We start from the raw sequence: 23,872 nt of genomic DNA on the forward strand, positions 1-23,872 counted from the left end.
TTGTATACAGCTTTTCTTTTAAATAAACAAGTAACTGAACCATTTCTTGAATTTCTTTTTTTTATTGGATAAGACTGCTTTTCAAAATGTTCACACACAATAAGAAAATTAAGTTATATAAAACTATGCACACTAATAAAACTAATTTGTACACACAGAAGGCACGATTTCCTCGCGTAGTCGCAGCTATCTTCTTGTTGTTGTGTGCTTGTTCCTGTGAGTGCTTCATGCCGGGTAGAAGAAGGGGTTTATGCGCATGCGTCCTACTTCTTCTATTGTTCTGGTATCTCCGATGGGACCGTCTTACAGCGCACGTAGAGGTGTGGCATGTGTATTGCATCGTTTTCAGCAAGCGTTGCGTTGCCATATGTACCTGATATTTTACTGATCCGTTGCCCATGTGGACTAGGGGCGCTGTAAGACGGTCCCTTCGGAGACACCAGAACAATAGAAGAAGTAAGGACGCATGCGCATAAACTATTATGCGCGAGACTTCATATTAGCCACAAAGTCAGAAAAATCTGTTCGTAAAATTACGTTATAATGACCAAATACAATGAAAAGTATTTTTCCAGTCTCACCTGTGAAAGGTAATCCCATGTGATCTCGTTTGGACAGAAAACCTGTTGGTACAGTTAAACGCAGTACATGAATGAGGCATCTTTATTCTCCGCTTTGACCCATCCAATATGGCGGCGAGGATGACGTATGATTCTACACGGAAGGCGGCGTCTTTAATGATCCGGAATAAATTGAACGCTACACGTTGATGGATTAATTTGCTCCTCTACGCCCTTTTTGAGGAATGTATTGTAGGACTTAAACCAACATCTGAAGAGGTGAGATCACTCCTTTTTTTCCCCTATTTTTGCCGGCGGGATTGACTCTGCCCTAAGGGCTATTCTCTCTCTCTCTCTCTCTCTCTCTCTCTCTCTCTCTCTCTCTCTCTCTCTCACTTTGCACCATTACACAATAAATATTCACAGTGAAAATATTTTGTAAGCGCGTTTCATGAACCAAGTTATAGGATTTGTTGACAACTCGCATCGAGTTCGTTACACTTCTACCCGGCGTGAAGCACTCACAGTCATGTGGTTGTGACGTCATCGTAAACAAATCCGTTCTACTCATCCAGACGACTTCGCAACGGCGCCGTTGCCAGATCTTTCCACTCTGGAATCCGTTCTCAAAAGATTTCGTTTTGGGGCACCCAAAACGCCGGTGCCGTGTGGATGCCAGGCTGAAACAATAAACAATTTTATCGGATTCACCTGAATCCGTTGCCATGTGGAGAGGGCCTTAGTTTGTGTATATGTTGAATAAATAATTCTGCTATTTAGTTTTGAAGTCTGAGCAGGCAAGGTAAAAGATTCCTGTTGTATAAGCAGATATTTTCAGCAGTACTTGAGTTAAAGTGTGCGTATGTGCGCGCACACATTGGTATTGTCTTTCCTCGGTAAAGAAAATAATTGGAAAGCATCTGTGTGCTCGTGTGCCCACGCAGTGGCACAATGTCATTTGGTTGATGGGTACGAGTTGTAACGGCGGTGTTAATGGGCTGTTATGCTTTCCTCTGTACTTAAGCACAGTCCACTGGAACAGTCATTTTAAGGGCAGTCTGTTTCCCCTGACACGTTGCCTCTTCTGCGTGTTGTTTGTTTCATCTTCCAGTCTTCAGATGCGTTGTCTGCGAGAGCAGCAATTATTCTTCACGTGTGGTGTGTTTTACTGTTTTTATTTTCCGTAAGCCACATCGGCTCGTTTGCCCTACAATCATGCAGCGTCTAATCTTCATGCTGTTTGTTCTGTGAAGATTATTACCGGTACAGTAAAGATCAGTTTTCTGTCCCTGTCGGTTTAAGACATTTTACTGCTCTAATTTCCGGCACCTTGGAACAGCAAATTATCTCCTTTCCCATCTTTCTTTACATTAATCAGTTTAATATAGATTTTTGCTTGGCCTTTTTTCTTTCAATAAAAAAGTGCATGGACGCATTAAAAGGTGCATTTATGACGAATCACACACGTAGAGCAGTAATGAATTTGGTTTCCGTGTTACTGTGATGTGATGTATTAAGCCAGGGTTTTTCAAAGTGTGGGAGAGTCAGCCCCCCCTCAGAGAGCAAATAAACAACAGCGCCCCCTTACAATTTTTGTTGTTGCTATACTTAATGTTTCATTCGTATTTAAAAAAAAATGGTTGTTGTACACATTTTTATTTTTTTCTTTTACACATTTTAAACATGTGTGCTTTTTAAAACATCTTGTTTTACACATTTTAAACATCTCATAGCATCGTTAGCTAGCACCTCTTGGCAGACAACACACTGTGGCAGTGGAGCATCTTCAGATCCAGTCCATGAAAATCCAAACTTTAAATAATCGTGGTCATACTTCCTTCTTTTTCCAGTCCCCCCAGGATTCCGCGGGCCTTTTTTGTGATTGTTGCGGGCTAAAATGTCTGATGTTGCGGGGGTTTCCAAAAAATTGCTATGAAAGTTACGGTGTTTTTTAGGTTTTTGTTGTGATTACATTGTGGGAGGAAGTGAAAGTTGCGAGAAATTGTTGCGATTTTCTCTTTTTGTGATTAAAATTGAGTGATATGTTAAATATTAAGTTATTACTGAAAAACTATTGATTAAAAAAAAAGACACTGAGAGATGGTCCTATAAACATCTTTACCAATATAAAAGATTACCAGGACTACAAAAATGCAGAAAAATAGGCTTTACTTATCCAAATGCACCTGTTGGTTCAAAAGTTAAAGTGCAGAGAACCTCACAGCACGACATGAAGTTACCTTAAAATATAATATAAATGCCTCAGCTTTCATGTAAGAAAAAAAACTCTTAATACTAGTACTGTGTGCAGGCAGTCTCTCCTGAAGACTAAATTAAACAATAATTATAAACTAATAAAATAAATGGCTCAGGCTTCATAGAAGAAAAAAGACAATTTGAACAGAATCTCACAGTATGATGCTGAAGCTGCCTAAACAATGGAAAATAAAATACCATTTTGACAAAAATGTTGGCATCCATTAATTTCTTGTATTAAGTAAAAAAATGTCAAGTGCACAGTCCTTCACTGTAAACATAACACACTTTGAGTAACAGAATTTAAGCCTACAGAAACACTGACTCGCACATGCAGTGTTGCTAGATACTGCTGACGTTTTCCAGTTCAAAACCCACCAAAATGCACTTGAAATCGCCCAATCTGGCAACACTGCACGCATGCTGCTTCTCTTGAACGTATACACGGAAGTAAGGCGGAAGGTAGTTTGTCGACGTCACCTCAAGACGACGCCAACGATTGGTCAAATTTGCGGGAAAGTTGCGGTGATTGGATATAATTGCAACACCGCCCTGAATTCGCGGGGATTGGTTGAATTTGCGTTGAAGTTGCAAATCGCAACATCGCGAAATCCTGGAGGGTCTGTTTTTTTTTTTTTTTTTTTGCTTGGCCCAGACTCTGTCTCCTCACTCACTGTAGCTTTAGGTACTAAAAATCGATCCATTTGGTCTCTGGCAAAGGCTAGCTGAAGTTCGCTCAATGTCCACAATAGTAATTTATTCTGGTTTATTTTTCCTCACGTTGCGCCCCCCCCCCGAAGAACTCTGGCACCCCCTAGGGGAGGCGCGCCCCACACTTTGAAAAGCCCTGTATTAAGCTATATTTAAACACTAACATATATTAGGGGGGAATTTAACAGATACAGGAGATCATATTAAGTCCAATAACGAGACAAACTATTTGGATAAATGGCAAAAATACTGGTTGTGCTTTAAAGGAACAGTCCACCGTACTTCCATAATGAAATATGCTCTTATCTGAATTGAGACGAGCTGCTCCGTACCTCTCCGAGCTTTGCGCGACCTCCCAGTCAGTCAGACGCACTGTCACTCCTGTTAGCAATGTAGCTAGGCTCAGCATGGCCAATGGTATTTTTTGGGGCTGTAGTTAGATGCCACCAAACTCTTGCGCGTTTTTCCTGTTTACATAGGTTTATATGACCAGTGATATGAAACAAAGTTCAGTTACACAAATTGAAACGTAGCGATTTTCTATGCTATGGGAAGTCCGCACTATAATGACAGGCGTACTAACACCTTCTGCGCGCTTCGGCAGCGCAGCTCCGGTATCAATGCGCTGCCGAAGCGCGCAGAAGGTGTTAGTACGCCTGTCATTATAGTGCAGACTTTCCATAGCATAGAAAATCGCTACGTTTCAATTTGTGTAACTGAACTTGTTTCATATCACTGATCATATAAACCTATGTAAACAGGAAAAACGTGGAAGAGTTTGGTCGCATCTAACTACAGCCCCAAAAAATACCATTGGCCATGCTGAGCCTAGCTACATTGCTAACAGGAGTGACAGCGCGTCTGACTGACTGGGAGGTCGCGCAAAGCTCGGAGAGGTACGGAGCAGCTCGTCTCAATTCAGATAAGAGCATATTTCATTATGGAAGTACGGTGGACTGTTCCTTTAAAGGAGAACTGAGGTCATTTTTAAACTTACTTTATTTTTTAATTAACGTATTATTTAACTACGTTTTCGGTTTTAGTAACCTTATCGTGACTTGTATTGGCAACTAATTGCAATTAAATATTATACTTATCCGCCTATTCGGTTTTTAGCCGTGTTGAATTTAGATCGTTTGGTCCATGGTAGGCGTCGCTTATCCGCGCAATCTTCACGAGACTTGTGCGAGACTTCGAAGCGTCAAGTGTCAGCCAGGTGTCAGTGCCGCCATTTTGAAAACTGTTTTCCAAACGAAGTATTGCACAAAAACGAGTTTAAATGACGATTACTGCCGACTTTTTTCAAACTTTCCTGATTGCTATCAAAACAAACAAAACTTCCGGCTTGATTACATCAGCATTCGAAAGAGGGTGCGCGCGTCTTTTGACGACGTTGGCAGATGTCGGTCGCTTTGATTTCCGCTGTACGTTTTACTTCCGTCCTATGACGTCTCGCACAGGTCTCAACAAATCTTGTTTACGGCCGTTGCTTTGACATATGGACTGATGTATATTACAGAGCATATTTCAAACACTCATAACTTGCTATAGCAGCGACAAAACAGCAACAAAAATGCATTCCGATATTTAATAAAATGAGAGCTAGAATTCTGATAATTAAAAAAAATTGCCTTCAGTTCTCCTTTAAAACAGCAGACATTACACAGTGCAAAGGGACATTATAGTAAAGCAGCCAGTGCAAAAGTTCACGTTGAATGGAAGTTTAAAATGGGGTTAAAGTGGCGGTGCAGGAAATGAATTAGGGGGAAAAGTCTCATTTAGAAATGTGATTACTTGGAGGTTGAAACGGTCTATTAGGCAGCTGGTACTGGACAAGATGCTCAGCTCGCTTTTGCCAGATGGCAGTGACGTGAATAGGTCCTGGCTGGGTTGTGTTGCTTGATGATGCTTCTCACCTTCCTCTCATCCTCTCCCTTTTCATGCCGATATCAGAGATGAGTGGGAATAGTGACTTGGTGATCCACAGCTGCTGGAAACTCAGGGAAATGTATTTTAAAAAAAAAAGTGTTCTCAGGACACAAGCGGACACGTAAAATCTCCAGTGTGCTATCCAGTCCCATGTTTTGGTTGGTCATAGGTAGGAGCTGAGGGAGATTGGTATAGATAGGTTGGCGAGGTTATATCTAACTTTACAAGAAATGTAATCACCCACAAACATTCAAAGGTTAGGCCATTATTAAAAAACGTTGTGTTTCCGGTCCACCGGCCGGGTGAGCGCCGTTTGTGCGGTTGAAATTTTTTTTAACGCCGTTTTTTCGACATTTTTTTTCGGGTTCGTAAATCTAAAATCGAACTTGACATTTACGCATTCCGCGCAGAATATAGAATTGAATCAGCTCTGCGCATGCGCCACAAAAAAATGGCAGCCACCATGAAGGAAGGAGATCCAGAGTTTTCAAACATTTGCTTAAGTGTGAAATCGCAAAATGGTATTCTAGCGAACAACAAAATAGTAAAGATTCAGAAAAACAAATCATTCAGTGATCATTTTAATAGTGTAATTTCATCCGAACTAGGCCTAACGGTCGGTTTAGAACTACAAAAAGTCTGTGTGTCGGACATTTTAAGTACCTTTGTAAAAGTTTTGCAAATGTTGCAGTCAGCATTTAAAATGCTAACTTAGTTTTTGTACAAGTTTCAGTTGATTAAACTGTCATTTTATTAAATGTCTGCTTTTGTAATAAAGTACTGAAAGAAAAAGCAAACACAGCATTGCGATTTCTTATCCATCCATATATATAATTTTATATATATATATATAAATCCCTCCCTCCCTACTGAAATTTTTTTTCCTCACCCGGTGGACAGGAAACGGATTTTTTTTAAGGATGGCCTTATGACATCTTTATTAGTGATTTTTCCACTGCTCTTTTTAAATTTATGTACTTCAGTTTGTCTCCTTATTATTGTCACCAGCACCCGTTATGTGTCGGGGAAACTGAGGCATGTGTCCATTGACTGTTAAATACCACTAATAAAAATTTAGCATCAGTTCAATACAAATACAGTTGTGGTCAGAAGTTTACAATACAGCGAAATGTTATCTTGGATATGAAGGTCATGACAATATTTGGGCTTTCAGTCATTGCTTTGAACTGTTCTTTTTCTGTGGCAGAATGATTGTACAGCATCCAGCTTTAATTAAAAAAAACACTAGAATTTGGTGCACAAGTTTTTAGTTTTCTTTGGGTTTTCTGAAATCAGCACAAAAATTTACATATGCTCACTTAGATTATTAATTCAGAGGTGCTGAAACTTCCAAAATGTCTCTTATCTTGCCAAGGCCGAGGTCTCTTAACTTCCTGTTAGTGGTCATGATTGACTACAGCTGGTAGCTTCTCTGTGCCTTAATAAAAAGGGTTTGTTTACAGCACTTATTGGATTGACCATCACACTGTAAAATGGGAAAGTCCAAGGAGCTCAGTGCAGATCTGAGAAAGAGGATCGCAGATGTACACAACTCCGGAATGTCTCTTGGAGCCATTTCTAAACAACTGCAAATTCCAAGGTCAGTTCAAACAATTGTATCCAAGTTATTGTGAGGCGTAGCCACTTTGCTTCAAGAAAACCCAAACTGTCGCCCTCAGCTGAAAGAAAATTGGTTTGGATGGTCAGGAACAACCTGGGAACCACCATGGCACAGCCCTGCCATGAACTGGAAGCTGATGGATCACTGACTACAGTTCAGATCAGCATGGACTAAGAGGCTGCTATCCAAGAAATAACCCCCTGCTCCAAAACTGACACCTTCAAGCTTAACTAAAGTTTGAAGCTGACCACACGGACAAAGAAAAAGCCTTCTGGAGGAAAGCTGTATGGTCAGATGAGACAAAGATTGAGTTGTTTGGCCACAATGACCACCATGTACAGAGGAACACTGTACCAGCTGGTGGTGGTGGTAGGATCATCATGCTCTGGGGCTGTTTTGCTGCCAGTGGAACTGGTTCATTGCACAAAGTGGATGGAATAATGAAGAAGGAGGACTACCTCAGAATTCTTCAGCCTAAACCATCAGAAACTTGAACACGACTTGGGAGTTACAACAGGACAATGAACCCAAACACGCATCAGAGCTGGTTGTGGAGGATAAAGCAGGCTAACATTAAGCTTAAAACAAGTCCTGACTTCAACCCTATTGAAAATATATGGACCGTGCTTATAATTGTGCATGCTTATAAGTCACGTCCATGGCAAGAAAAAAAACTAATTTAATTGAACTCTGCTAATTCTACCATGAAGAGTTGTGAAATATCCAACCAGAATTCTGCCAGAAGCTTGTTCATGGTAAACAAAAATGTTCGGTCAGGGTGAATCTTACGAAGAGACATTTTACCCAAATCTTAGGTGTGCTGTATGTATATTTTTGACCCTGTGTTGATTTTCAGAAAACCCAAAGAAAATTAAAACTTGTGCACCAAATTCTAGTGTTTATTTTAATTAAAGCTGTACAATCATTCTGCCAAAGAAAAAGAACAGTTGAAAGAAATGACTGAAAGCCCAAATATTGCCATGACGTTCATATCCAAGATGGCATTCATGTCACTGTATGTAAACTTCTGACCACAACTGTATATCATTTCTCATTGACATATTTCTCCTTTAGGATCACAAAGACACATTCTAAGCTATGTTATTATACAGGGTGTTTCCAAAAAAAAAAAAAATTGATATTATTTGAGAAATATTCCAGGAACTACATGGTCCAGGCAAATGAAACCGGACAGGCTTAATGTTGAGCAATATAAGATTTGTTCCTCAAAATCTGAATGAGAAATTCAAAGGTATGTGGATTCCGTGAACGATTTCACAAATTTTCAATATTCATGAACCCGCTCGATCGTCTCTTCCGATGCTGGTGGTCGTCCAGATCCTTTTGTCCTGCACACACAGCCTTCCTCTTTAAACTTTTTGCACCATGTCCAAATCTGCATTGCAGTTGGTGCATTTTTTTTTTTTTAAAGAGAATTCTCTCATAAATGTGTAACCCAGGTCTCCCATTTAAGGATATAACTAAATGCTGAGGGAGACTGGGCCTGAGTTCGTAAAGTAAAAGGTTTACCCCTTATATCTGAAAGTTATTCTAATTTTGCTAACTCACTAATTTACAGTAAGGACCACCACACTGTTTTAGAAAAACCAAAACCTTTACAGGTATTTATTTACAAAAAGACAAAATGAAAGCTGTGATAAAAAAGTAAATAAGAATTTTTTCAAACATAAAAATAAACTTACAGGGTCTCTTTAAATGGTGTACGTCAGGTTCTAGGAACTCTGGTTTTATACCCTATAAACCAAAACTAAAATAAAATGTCCCTGGTCTCAATTTCCTTTAACTTCAATAAACTCAAAATTCACCTGTGGGCCCACACACACACACACACACACACACACACACACACACACACACTCTCCAAATAACCCCGAACTCAGGTTGCAGGCCTGTGCTGAAGCTCGGGTGCGGTGAGACCCAAAACTTTTTGGTCACTTCACTCAAATAAGAGCATAAACTAAGAAGCACGTGCAGTGTCAAAGTCAGTAATGTACTCACAAATCCAAATGAAGGACAAAAGGGATAGCAGAGGATAGTTAATGGCAACCACAGAGGCCGATCGCAGTCACAGTCCACAATGCAGTCCGCATGCAGCAACGAAGTCCGGGAAAGAAAAAACAGCAGGGTCCATCCACCAGCAAAACTCGTCTCAATCTTGTTTTCACAGCGTCCGTCTCCTTCTATAGTTCACAGAAAAGCATATTACACACAGGACCACGGGTAGTCGTCCTTGATGATGATTCTCAAATGTTTCCCACAATTCCTTCGCTTCCTTCAGGACTCTGACTGAAAAAAAACGCTCCGTCACTCTCCGGTTCAACTACGCTTAAAACCACAGCGTGAACTTCCCGCCCCGTTCCAACATAACTGCATGAATTGGATTGGCTGATTACTTGCTTCTGACCAATGACAATGCAGAAATCAAATGACTGACGTACAACTTAAAGGGGGGCGGCACGGTGGTGTAGTGGTTAGCGCTGTCGCCTCACAGCAAGAAGGTCCTGGGTTCGAGCCCCGTGGCCGGCAAGGGCCTTTCTGTGCGGAGTTTGCATGTTCTCCCCGTGTCCGCGTGGGTTTCCTCCGGGTGCTCCGGTTTCCCCCACAGTCCAAAGACATGCAGGTTAGGTTAACTGGTGACTCTAAATTGACCGTAGGTGTGAATGTGAGTGTGAATGGTTGTCTGTGTCTATGTGTCAGCCCTGTGATGACCTGGCGACTTGTCCAGGGTGTACCCCGCCTTTCGCCCGTAGTCAGCTGGGATAGGCTCCGGCTTGCCTGCGACCCTGTAGAACAGGATAAAGCGGCTAGAGATAATGAGATGAGATGAGACAACTTAAAGGAAAAGTTAGATTTCACAGTAATCGCACTCGTGCTCAAATCAATTTCTCATCTTTTATATAACAGACCTTTTTAACCATATATCTATTTATTTATTTCTTATTATTTATTTTTTCTGTAAGTAGCATAACTTATTAAATCGTACATGTATTTGTTTTATCCAAAACATTTTTTTTTTACCTAAATATTATGAACTCTTTAACACTGTTTTTAACAAAACTAATATACATATGCTAATTTTTATGAACTGACTTTTAAATGTTACACAGGGTTACAAATGCATGCTATAGTCTTGTTCGACTGTGTTCGAGCATACTCTAACACACAAAACGCCTTTTCTATTTCAGTGAATGGCATTTTTATTCCTAAAAAGATTAAACACACAATTTTGACCTGTTTCCACACATGCTGTTAAAATTTGAGGTCAGTTGAGCGAGAATTGGCAAAGTTATTAGATTGTGAAATTATACCAAATTATTTTGAAACATCGTGTGTGCGTGCGTGCATAGAGAAAACAATCTCTCAGCAGCGCAAACCCGAATAAACTAGAAATGTCCATGAGCAGTCTGGCTTCCTTAAGCTTAGGTCACAACCGGACGTACGATTTTTTTGGCCGTGCGATTTTTGGCGTTTCCCAAATCGCTGCGTTTTTTTTTTTTTTTTTTTTTTGTTCATGGGAAAAGACGCACGTTGGCCGTAAGTTTGTCTTGCAACCTGAAAAAACCGTAAGCGCCCGTAGAGTTTGTTTGACATGACAAAGAACCTCTGCGGCTCGAAAATCAGCACGTCGCACGCGCGCCCTCCGTGCGTTTTTTGCACGTAGACCGGCCGTAGGAGCACGTACGGCCGGTTGTGACCGTGGCATAACTGGTAGAATGTCCACACATCTGATTTCTCACCGACACCATTTTGTTTTGTGTTTGCCACTTTAACAATATGCCACGAAAATCCAGAAGACATTAAAAAGGCAAAGGCGTGTGAGCGCTGTGTGCACTCGACCCCCTGCTCTCACTGCGTCTCTCTGTAAGCATCATGATCAACTGCAGTTGGCAAGCGAGGTGCAGCTGAAAGCCTGTTGAGACACGCAAGCACACGCGCGCACACGGCGAGATCTGCAGCACATCCTCTTCTTCACTCTCACAGCTGTGCGAGACGCAGCAGCTGTGTCTTTCTCCTGCCGTCATCTCTTACCGCTTTCTTTGTAGAATGGAAGTTGCTTCGTGCTGTAAATGAAGATGAGAAACACGTGGCTGTAGAATTCGGACCGTTCCACTAGTGACAACACGACAACGATGCTGATGGGAGTCTCTTGGCTTGCACGAGGAGTCCCTGAATAGTTTTTGAGCATGAAAATGATGTAAAGCCTTCACGCTATGGCCTTCACACTCACCAGATCTCAACCCAGTTGAACAGCTGTTAGTCCACCGTCTCACCATAAACCTCTACTTTTGCTTGTGTATATGTGCTTGTGTGTTCTGTTATTTTTATCCACATCTAATATCTAAATATCAGTTATCTTTTATCATTTGTTTTCCCTAATTTTAGGTGACTCCTTCACTCAGTTCAGGTTTTCTGAGGAGAAAGACTGGGAGGTGGATTCACTCGGAATTAATCAGGTACCTGCATCCCGTACACAAAAACATGAGATTAGCTTTACCAAATATTTGTGCCATTTAACCGTAAGAAGTAATTACAAGTAAATAAGTGAATTATAAGTACATAAGTAATTAACACAGGTTTCTTACAATTAAGTTATTCCACCGTATATGAGCTGACCGATGTCGAGGCGCATAGTACGACGAGATTGAGTGGAATAACTGTTTTATTCGATCCACATTCACTGGATTTTGAGAAACGGAGCACTTTATTTTTTGCAAATTCGATTAAAAAAGTCTTTATACAAAACGGCTGAAAAAAAATCATTTCCGCCTAAAAAATAAAATAAAAATTCTGACATTCTAAAAATACTTGTATTCCTTTTGTATTTTTGGAGGTTTTGTTTTCAAGTAGAGTTTTTATTTCGTCCTTGGTTGGTTCAATGACACGGTCCGTCACTTTTTTTTTTCCCCCCTTCTTTCTGGTTTTTTGATGGTTGGCAAATCAACTTAAAGGTGCATTACCGCCACCGACCGGGCTGGAGTGTGGAACAGGAGCTACAGTGGTGCTTGAAAGTTTGTGAACCCTTTAGAATTTTCTATATTTCTGCATAAATGTGACCTAAAATATCAGATGTTTTGGATCACATTTAACCCAGTTAAACAAATGAGACAAAAATATTATACTTGGTCATTTATTTATTGAGGAAAATGATCCAATATTACACCTCTGAGTGGCAAAAGTATGTGAACTTCTCGGATTAGGAGTTAATTTGAAGGTGAAATTAGAGTCAGGTGTTTTCAATCAATGGGATGACAATCAGGTGTGAGTGGGCACCCTGTTTTATTTAAAGAACAGGGATCTATCAAAGTCTGATCTTCACAACACATGTTTGTGGAAGTGTATCATGGCACGAACAAAGGAGATTTCTGAGGACCTCAGAAAAAGCGTTGTTGATGTTCATCGGGCTGGAAAAGGTTACAAAACCATCTCTAAAGAGTTTGGACTCCACCAATCCACAGTCAGACAGATTGTGTACAAATGGAGGAAATTCAAGACCATTGTTACCCTCCCCAGGACTGGTCAACCAACAACGATCACTCCAAGAGCAAGGCGTGTAATAGTCGGCGAGGTCACAAAGGACCCCAGGGTAACTTCGAAGCAACTGAAGGCCTCTCTCACATTGGCTAATGTTAATGTTCATGAGTCCACCATCAGGAGAAAACTGAACAACAATGGTGTGCATGGCAGGGTTGCAAGGAGAAAGCCACTGCTCTCCAAAAAGAACATTGCTGTTCGTCTTCAGTTTACTAAAGATCACGTGGACAAGCCAGAAGGCTGTGAGTGGCAAAAGTATGTGAGCCTCTAGGATTAGCAGTTAATTTGAAGGTGAAGTTAGAGTCGGGTGTGAGTGGGCACCCTGTTTTATTTAAAGAACAGGGATCTATCAAAGTCTGATCTTCACAACACATTTTTGTGGAAGTGTATCATGGCATAAACAAAGGAGATTTCTGAGGACCTCAGAAAAAGCGTTGTTGATGCTCATCAGGCTGGAAAAGGTTACAAAACCATCTCTAAAGAGTTTGGACTCCACCAATCCACAGTCAGACAGATTGTGTACAAATGGAGGAAATTCAAGACCATTGTTGCCTTCCCCAGGAGTGGTCAACCAACAAAGATCCCTCCAAGAGCAAGGCATGTGAGAGAGGCCTTCAGTTGCTTAGAAGTTACCCTGGGGTCTTTTGTGACCTCGCCGACTATTGTGTAATAGTCGGCGAGATCACAAAGGACCCCAGGGTAACTTCTAAGCAACTGAAGGCCTCTCTCACATTGGCTAATGTTCATGAGTCCACCATCAGGAGAACACTGAACAACAATGGTGTGCATGGCAGGGTTGCAAGGAGAAAGCCACTGCTCTCCAAAAAGAACATTGCTGCTCATCTGCAGTTTGCTAAAGATCACATGGACAAGCCAGAAGGCTACTGGAAAAATGTTTTGTGGACGGATGAGACCAAAATAGAACTTTTTGGTTTAAATGAGAAGCGTTATGTTTGGAGAAAGGAAAACACTGCATTCCAGTATCAGAACCTTATCCCATCTGTGAAACATGGTGGTGGTAGTATCATGGTTTGGGCCTGTTTTGCTGCATCTGGGCCAGGACGGCTTGCCATCATTGATGGAACAATGAATTCTGAATTATACCAGCGAATTCTAAAGGAAAATGTCAGGACATCTGTCCATGAACTGAATCTCAAGAGAAGGTGGGTCATGCAGCAAGACAACGACCCTAAGCACACAAGTCATTCTACCAAAGAATGGTTAAAGAAGAATGAAGTTAATGTTTTGGAATGGCCAAGTCAAAGTCCTGACCTTAATCCAATCGAAATGTTGTGGAAGGACCTGAAGCGAGCAGTTCATGTGAGGAAACCCACCAACATCCCAGAGTTGAAGCTGTTCTGTACGGAGGAATGGGCTAAAACTCCTCCAAGCCGGTGTGCAGCACTGATCAACAGTTACCGCAGACGTTTAGTTGCAGTTATTGCTGCACAAGGGGCTCACACCAGATACTGAAAGCAAAGGTTCACATACTTTTGCCACTCAGATATGTAATATTGGATCATTTTCCTCAATAAATAAATGACCAAGTATAATAATTTTGTCTCATTTGTTTAACTGGGTTCTCTTTATCTACTTTTAGGACTTGTGTGAAAATCTGATGATGTTTTAGGTCATATTTATGCAGAAATAAAGAAAATTCTAAAGGGTTCACAAACTTTCAAGCACCTCTGTATTGGAGGAAAAAATATGTATGTATTCTTAGCTATTTCTGATTCTTTTAAATACTTGATGATAATGCGCAATTGCTCATGTCCAGTGAATGTGCATAGAATAATTCTTTATATTTAATATAATAAGTTATCTTGTGTTTACCTTCTTGTTGGTCTCTCCAGCACACAAATTGAATGCTGGATTTTAATTTGGTCAGTCTGAATCTTTATGCTTGTGGTGTAGGTTTTAAATTGAAATTAGCATTTCCTTGGCACAACGCATTTTACATTCCGTTCATCCATTTTAGATTCAGATCTATACAGTGCCATGCTGAAGCAAGCAACAGCTTCTGTCATTGCTGTTTTATTTTTATCAACAGCCTCTCGTTGTGTATCCAATCTTGGTGCAATGAAGTTGAAATGTTTTGGGGTGCCAAGGTTTGAATTTAAGTGTTCCTGGGACTTCTGGTACCAAAACATGTGCTTCATCTACCAAATGACTAACTGTTTTGATTACGTTGTGTACCACAGAAGATCCGCAATGGAAGAAGCAAAGCTCGTGTACAGCTATTCGGTTGCTTTTTACCCTGTCCACACTAGGGATTTTGTACCAATACGAAACTACTTTCGTACCGCAACACCGGTCCACACTAGCAACTATACCGGTACTGTAGCGGTACAGTGATTCATTTTGCCGTGCGTCATGCGTATTTTACGCAATTTTAAAATAAATGACGCAGATGTTTTGCTTGTGGTGCGTATTTTTGACGCAAGGTCGCACTCGGAACATCCTCGAGTTACTTCTCTTCATTCAGGATATAGAGCGAAGGGATGTAGCTCGAGATTGTTCCGAGTGGCAAGGTCCTAACGACGCTATATTTTTCTCGTTCAACATGACTGAACTGTTGTTATAATGCTTCATTTATCAACTACTATAGTCTTTTTTACTTGGCGGGCCTATATTTAGCTTCGTTTAATTCCGTCAGCAACGTGTCGGCAATTTCATTGGCTGGAAAGCTTCGGCATATGCAAATCCTTTCCAGCCTCGATTTGAAGCAAGTGAAAATAGCTCTCTCGTACTAATCGATAAAATTTATGTTTGCCAAAGCATTTCTTTGCCTTAACCTCTGCAGTGCATACTGCTGGCTGTGAAAGGGGCTTCTCAGTGCAGAACCAGATTCTCACTAAAGGCAGAAACGGACTAACCATTGAAAAACAACATCACTTGATGAACATAAAAACAAGCATCCTTACTAATGGTGATGATACACGGGGCAACTTTTTGGGCAATGTTGCCGAGCAATGTTGCTGGCAACGGGCAACTAGGTGAGACACAGGGCAACTTTTCAGGGCAACTAACAATGGGCAACAACAGTTAGCAACGGCAGTTTACAGTTAGCTAAAAAAAAAAATCGATGTCTTAATTTTTGCTGTGACCATTTAATCAAGCTGTCTGTTGTTTTTTAGAGCTTTGGTGAGGTAAATTCCTCCATATAGAATATTAAAATAACAACTTACCGGCATAAAAACAGATGAGGAGTCTCTCCATCTCTTCACTCCACTGACACTGATATGTTATGTTATGTTATGCGGCCGCCATATATGTTTGAAATTTCTGATCCGAAACTCACCGGAGGGCACATGACTCGATACTCGCGTTCTGATTGGCTTATCTCAAAAAGTTGCCAGAGATTATCAAAACCATTCAGAAAGAAACAATGCTGCCCAATATCAATAGAAAAGAGTCAAAACGCAATTGCCCAGCAACATTGCTCGGCAACATTGCCCAAAAAGTTGCCCCGTGTATCATCACCATTAGTCAGACATGATTGAGATGAGTCTGGATCACTTGAAAAAAAACAAGCAAAAAAGAATTTTCTCAGTGAAGAAATGTTACAGTAGCTAAACCATAAACATGATACATGTCATTATTAATTGTGAAAAAGTTAATCTTGTCTGATGTCACAAAAGTCAAGTGCCAAAGATATTGACAGTTTTTTTTTTGTTTTTTTTTTTATGTTTTATTTGAATTCTAGTCAAAACAGCCATAATAACTATTCTGTTTAATTCCATACTTTTTTCTTTTTTTATTCTGAAAATTGTTATTGTTTGCTTAGATGAATAGCTCACACAATTGTTCACATGTTGGAATTAAATGATTTAAGTGTGAACAGTGATAACTATTGTGTTTTTTGTTTTCAAAGTGTGTATTGTAATTTTGACTCACTTTGGAAATTTTTGACTCACTGATTTAATATGTGGTGAGTCAGTTTGACTCCTAGTCATTAGGAGCAAAATGAATCACTGGCGGTATAACTGTATCGGTACGAAACCCACAAATGCATGGGTTTCGTACTGGTACAGTATCGGTACTGTAGCGCTTCGCTGTAGTGTGGACAGATGAAGCGTTTCTGTATCGATACAAATATAATGCGCATGCACAAAGTCACACACCTCAATCGATGTCTTCGCTGAATAAATAGTGAAGAACGGAGATTCGTTTTCTTTGTTTCTTTCTCAACTGCCTCGCACGTTTTATACGATTCGACTGAATAAATGACCACCAGAAATACAGACTGTACATCGACAACAAAAAGCACACGGGTGGTTCTCCACTATAGTTGCAAATTGGGATATGGACCTTGAGCAAACTGATAAGTTCATAAGGCAGAATTCTGATAGCCAATTTTGGAGTTTTATCAAAGTATCGTCTTATTGCTCGATATGGCAAAATTCAAGGTCAAGGTCATTTCAAGGTCAAGGTTGCCCTTGTCTCTGTCAGTACACAAACAGGTCTCTGAAATGCCTAATAAATCCATAATCTCTGACCAAAATCAAAATGTAATTGACCCCAATTACAAATCTGGGCCTTATTATAAATAATTCTATTTGAAAATGTATATTTATCACAATAGAACAATAAATATATGTATTAAAAGGGTGCAGCGTTTGTGTACTGACGGCATGTTTGTGTACTGACGTTCAAAAATAAGACAACGAAGTTGATTATTTGAGCAGAACAGTAATAGATTTAATTTTTGAACCTCAAAAATGGCAACAACATTAACCATGTGTTAACAAAATTAGGAACAAAACCAGGGCTTTGAACCAGAATTTTTTTCCTATTGGTTCGTTCCGAACAGAAACGGAATTTTAACGTTTCCGGTTTTGGGTTCCACCATTAAATAGACGTTCCCGAACCGGTTAGAACAAAAAAATTTCGTTCCCGGAACGGTTAATTACGTTCCCTGTCAGCTGTTTAACAAATGGCTATAAAATTATGTCTCTGTCTCATCCAGCTTAAGCCAAATGTAGGCTAATTCTATTACAACCTTCATTAAATAAGACAAGAAATAATTCAAAACAATTATTATTTCAAATGTTGGCGATTTGGATTCTCAGTATGTCTTCCCATCTACACAAACAGAAAAAGTGCCAAAAATGAAAGAGAATTCGTTTAGTGAGTTACCAAAGGCTAGTCAGGCCCTATAGAGGGCTACCGCATGACGTCACCGCGCCGCGAGATTTTGTTAGGCGCCATATTGGAAGACCAAGTACACATCTGTGCAAGTACATACATACATAAAACAAACTACACCTGAAATGTAGCCAGGGCCGGTTCTGCCCTAATCTGGACCCGGGTGCAACATCGCGCAAACCCACCCCCCACCCCCCACCCCAAAAAAAACCAAAACACCAGTCTAAATCAGGACAACCATCATATAACTATAACTATAAACATTTTATATCAACTATTTTAACTAAATGGGCTATAATAAATAAGCCTGCAGGCAGCCACGGCGGGCTGCCTCAGAAAAGTAACCATTTGTCCTACCTTAAAACTCGTTTTGCATTTTCTGCCTCCTTTTTTGTATTTTCAACCCTCCGTTTATTTTCTTTCCTTTTCTGAAAACCCGATTTGTGTCCAGACATTTTGTTCTGCTACCAATGAACTAACTCGTCAGGTCTCGTCTCTCGAGCGCGCGATGATTCCCGTGGGAAGGGCAACAACTGATACATTTTTACAAACGTCCAATAGGGAGGTTGCATCGTTCAGGCTCTTCTTTGCTCAGACACTCAGTAATGGAGACGTGATAGTAGTCCACCTTCCCGCTCTCTCCATTCAGTCAGCGAACGTCACACAGGAAGTGAACCCCAGCGGGTCATAGAAACTTGCGCAGGAGAAGAATGGCTTTTTTATTTGTAGGCTACGGAAACTTTGAGGAACGAAATAAAAACCGGTATTAACCGGTTACCATTATTTTTAATAAGCGTTTCTGTTCCAGAACATAAAAAATAATAAAGTTTCTGGTTTTGTTTCTATTCCATGTGAAATAGAAAAAGTTCCCGGTTTTCGTTCCTTGAACCGGTTCAAAGCCCTGAACAAAACATATAAGAACCTAAGGCAACATTTCATGACGCCAATTATAAAGTAGCCTAATTAACATTTCCTCACTTTTTTAAATTTGCCCGTGCTTTTGACATTTTAGTCAATCCAAACAATGTCCAAATTCATGACTACACCAGGCGCTGGATAAATGTCCCAATCACTACACCAAATCTGGGTGATTTTTTACTAGTTGGGTCCATGTAGATGTAGGAATCATCATGTGCCTAGAGTTCTTGGAATTTCTGGTGACGGGGACACTCTCAGAAATTGACTAGGCCTAATCAGAAAACCTTTAAAGATATCCTGGTAGGATACATGTACTAGGTATAGGCCTATATACTAGTAGGTTGACAAAAGGGATCAAGAGACATCAAACTGTCATCCTATCAAATTGGTCAATACACTAACACAATAGTCAGTACACAAACAGACCCCGGTGTTAGTGTATGGGCTGTTAGTGTATGGACAAATAGTTCATTATCTGGTCACCAGGGTGCAGATGTGTACATGATGTCGGTGCATTGTAGTCTAGTTGAAAGGTCTTCTGACTCACATTCATGGCACAAACATGTTTTCATGACAAAGCTGGGCCTACATCATTCTAGAAGTGTTAGTGTATTGACTGCTATTATAAATTCTGTTAAAAAATTGCCATACAAACCTGAACAATGCTGGAAAACTACCACAATATGAAATTCAATGTTTCCCTCCCTTGAACTTGTGGGATTCCCACAATGCACTGCAGTCGTCTCATTAGAATAGTTCTGTCCATTTTCCCCAGGTGTCTCTAGTTAGTACTGTTGTGCTACGTTCACACTGCAAGGCTTAATGCTCAATTCCGATTTTTTTGTGAAATCCGATTTTTTTGTGAGGTCGTTCACATTAACAAATATATGCGACTTGTATGTGATCCTCAGTATGAACGAAAAGCGACCTAAAAGTGTTCCGCATGCGCATTGCAGGATACAACGACGTCACACGCAGTGAGCATGGCCAGTGTTTACGGAAGTAAAACCGCCCGGTTGCGGTATGACCCATCCAATCTAGCTTGAATAGCTGTATCCCCCCAAATGGAAATCAGCTCCCTAACCTCTGCGTCCTTCCATTGAGAAGATTCAGAACCTTCACAGCCCGAAGCGTCCCTCGCATTGACGTCATGCGCAGGGGCGCAGATACGTTTTTTGAACTGGGGGGGACAAAGCTGCCAGCAAACCAACCCCAACCCCGATATGCCTGCCAAACTTGTGGGTTACCATAGCAACCAAGCTCGAGCTCGCAACCTGTGCAGTCTGCGCAGCTCAACCAACCGAATATCAGTCTTTGTTTTGTTTTATGTGAGTTGTTGCAACTATGTATACACTGCCGTGCACCTCAATAAACCGAATGGTAATTAGTCTTTTGATTTTTCCGTGAGGTTTGCCTTATGCAAAGAAAGACAGCATAGACGTTTTTTCCTCCCTATAAGTGGGGGGGACCGAACGAAGTGAATTTAAATCTGGGTGGGACGAGTCCCCCCCGTCCCCCCCTCTATCTGCGCCCATGATTATGCGCCATGTTGTTGTAACTTTTTTTGAGAGACCCGCCGCCTACTTCAGCACAGAATAGTGACGTTTGTGGCTTGTTGATGACGTGTAAGTCGGATGAATGCGACCTGGCGGTTCAGACTGAAGTCGCATATGAAAAGAGCGGATAGGAATCGGAATTAGGACCACATATCCAAACGGCCTGGGTCGGATTTGAAAAAATCGGATCTGTGTCGTTCATATTGTCAATAAAAGATCGGATACAGGTCACATATGGGCGAAAAGATCGGATTTGAGTCACTTCAGCCTGCAGTGTGAACGTAGCCTTAGTGTACTGACTTAATTACTTGGGACACCAAAAATCAATTTCTTGGCGGGAAAATTTCTGACTAGTATTGGAAATATTTTCAAAATGTGCTTTTCTTCATGCTGCATGGACAATATTGATCATATTTAAATGGGTGACACAAAATAACACCAATAAATATTTTTCAGCAAGGGTTTATTTTCCTTCTGGGATGTATGAGACATGCATTTTGGACCCCCTTGGGTACTTCCAATGAAAAATTCTACCAGCACTATTATATTTGAGTGGATAAAATTTAATATCAATTAATTTTTATAATCAATAGGAAGGCATATGAACACAGACACCCTGATTTTATTTAAAGGCCTGGTCTCAGAATACTTGTTAAGTGAGGTGACACGAATTTGCAACTATAGTGGAGAACCACCCGCACACACGTTGTTTCATCCGTACGGAAGCCGCGAGAGGCCCTTCATATAATCCTTTTTTTTTTATTCACCTAAAAAACATTTCCAAACTAAGAGGACTTGTGTCAAAAAATGATCTGGAAAAACTAATACATGCCTTCATCTCTAGTAGGGTTGATTACTGCAATGGCCTTTTCACAGGCCTGCCAAAAAAGACCATCAAACGGCTTCAGCTGGTTCAAAATGCAGCGGCTAGGGTTCTCACACGAACAAAAAGAACAGAGCACATTACTCCAATTCTAAGGTCCCTTCACTGGCTTCCAGTAAGCTACAGAATTGACTTTAAAGCATTGCTGCTGGTGTACAAATCTCTAAATGGTACAGGGCCCAATTACCTCTCTGATATGTTGCAGCAGCCTAACCCAATCAGATCTACCAGATCAAAACAGAAAAATGTACTATTAAAACCAGTTGTTAAAACAAAGTGTGGTGAAGCAGCTTTTAGCTACTATGCAGTACAGCTATGGAACCAACTGCCAGAGGACATTAAAAATGCTCCTGCTGTTGGCAGTTTTAAATCTAGGTTAAAGACCAAGCTGTTTTCAGATGCTTTCTGTTAAATAATTAATATTGTCTTCTTTTTTTTTTTATTATAATTTTTACTTTCTCTGCATGTTTTAAATTTACTTTAATTTTAACTTTATTCTATTTTATTCTTTATTCTATTCTGCTGGTTTCTTTTTTTTCTCCTCCTATTTCTACTTTATTTTATTACTTTATTTCTACTATTGTTTAATTCTTATTTTCTTTTAATTCTTTTAATTAATTGTTTTAGAATAAAAATAAGGGCGGCACGGTGGTGTAGTGGTTAGCGCTGTCGCCTCACAGCAAGAAGGTCCTGGGTTCGAGCCCCGGGGCCGGCGAGGGCCTTTCTGTGTGGAGTTTGCATGTTCTCCCCGTGTCCGCGTGGGTTTCCTCCGGGTGCTCCGGTTTCCCCCACAGTCCAAAGACATGCAGGTTAGGTTAACTGGGGACTCTAAATTGACCGTAGGTGTGAATGTGAGTGTGAATGGTTGTCTGTGTCTATGTGTCAGCCCTGTGATGACCTGGCGACTTGTCCAGGGTGTACCCCGCCTTTCACCCGTAGTCAGCTGGGATAGGCTCCAGCTTGCCTGCGACCCTGTAGAACAGGATAAAGCGGCTAGAGATAATGAGATGAGAATAAAAATACAATTATTTTATGTAATTTTATTTCTCTATTGTTTACTGTTTTTGTTTTTACTTCTGTAAAGCACATTGAACTGCCATTGTGTATGAAATGTGCTATATAAATAAACTTGCCTTGCCTTGTTATCCCGAGATAACGACATAATTAATTCAGGATCTTGAGAAAACAACACAACTAATTCGAGATCTCAAGAAAACAAAACAATTATTTCATGATCTCGAGTAAACAGCTGAGAAATGGTTCATTCAGGTGCGCCAAGAGACTTGTGATATGCTGACTTTGGGGCTGTTTCTCATTCTGTATAGACGCAACTTTGGTCATTAGAATGTCTGGAATAATCGATCACCTAATAAGGCAATATTTTGATCAGGGGTTGACACAGGGAGAAATTGCATCAAGTCTTTTAATAAGGGATAATTTCAAAATTAGTCCGCGGCACCTCCGCAGAAGACTGGCCCGGCTTCGTCTCTACCGACGGAGATACAGTGATCCAGCTGAGATCATGAAATAATTTTGTTTTCTTGAGATCTTGAAAGCAATATATTCTCGGAAGGAAGTTGCTCGGTAACCACGGAAACATTTCGTGCACGCGCATTTCAACGACCGTGAAAGAAAACCGCAAACATTTCTCGCTAGTGTGGACAGATGCACTAAACTGTACCGGTATACTTTGTATCGATACAGTTATACCACTTTCATACCGGTATAAGTGTGAACACAGCATTTGTTAAATTTTCCAACCATATTCTGCAAACAAGAAATGGGCGTTATTCCATAAATCGAGGTGGTTTTACAGGACTCGTTTCACCATTCGTTCATCCCTTCATCTTCAGTAAGCACTTTATCAAGGCCGGGGTCATGGTGAATCCAGAGTCTATCTTGGGACCACTGGGTGTGAGGCTGTGGATGGGAAGCAGCACTATCGCATACACCACCATTCTGTTCTAATATCATCATCAGTCTTCTCCTCCTACACTGGTCATGCCTGTACCACCAGGATATGCAAACAATAAGTGTACGCAGTACTTTTTATTTACAATCCTGCACACGTCCAACACTCTTGACCAATCCCTCTTTAGTTTTGTTTCGTCACCTGGATGATTTTTGAATGAACTAGGTTGGTTCTGTTTCTTCCCGAAAAGAAAAAGTAATTTAAACTGCAGTAACTCTGACCAGGGCAAAGCAATTACAGGATGAATCAGTGAATAGAATTTGTAGAATAAATTTTATCCAGGGCGGCACGGTGGTGTAGTGGTTAGCGCTGTCACCTCACAGCAAGAAGGTCCTGGGTTCGAGCCCCGTGGCCGGCGAGGGCCTTTCTGTGTGGAGTTTGCATGTTCTCCCCATGTCCGCGTGGGTTTCCTCCGGGTGCTCCGGTTTCCCCCACAGTCCAAAGACATGCAGGTTAGGTTAACTGGTGACTCTAAATTGACCGTAGGTGTGAATGTGAGTGTGAATGGTTGTCTGTGTCTCTGTGTCAGCCCTGTGATGACCTGGCGACTTGTCCAGGGTGTACCCCGCCTTTCGCCCGTAGTCAGCTGGGATAGGCTCCAGCTTGCCTGCGACCCTGTAGAAGGATAAAGCGGCTACAGATAATGAGATGAGATGAAATTTTATCCAGTACCACACTTCATCCAGCGTGTTCTGATGATAGTTAAATGTGTGGGGTTTTTTTTTGTCCCCTGCGAGTTTCAGATTACTCTTTCCAAGAGTAAAA

The 23,872-nt window shown here is 40.8% G+C and overlaps 1 protein-coding gene across 1 annotated transcript in view; it reads left to right on the forward strand.

Moving 5' to 3' along the window:
• The window catches only part of aven (apoptosis, caspase activation inhibitor), a 143,982-nt gene that overhangs the window by 100,799 nt on the left and 19,311 nt on the right, over window positions 1-23,872 (forward strand). Inside the window, exon 3 of the mRNA XM_060917833.1 lies at window positions 11,482-11,552. Within this exon, the coding sequence (XP_060773816.1) occupies window positions 11,482-11,552 (71 nt within the window). The remainder of the gene's footprint in view (window positions 1-11,481; window positions 11,553-23,872) is intronic.

The sequence above is a fragment of the Neoarius graeffei genome, chromosome 3, assembly GCF_027579695.1.
Source record: "Neoarius graeffei isolate fNeoGra1 chromosome 3, fNeoGra1.pri, whole genome shotgun sequence".
Lineage (NCBI taxonomy): Eukaryota > Metazoa > Chordata > Actinopteri > Siluriformes > Ariidae > Neoarius > Neoarius graeffei.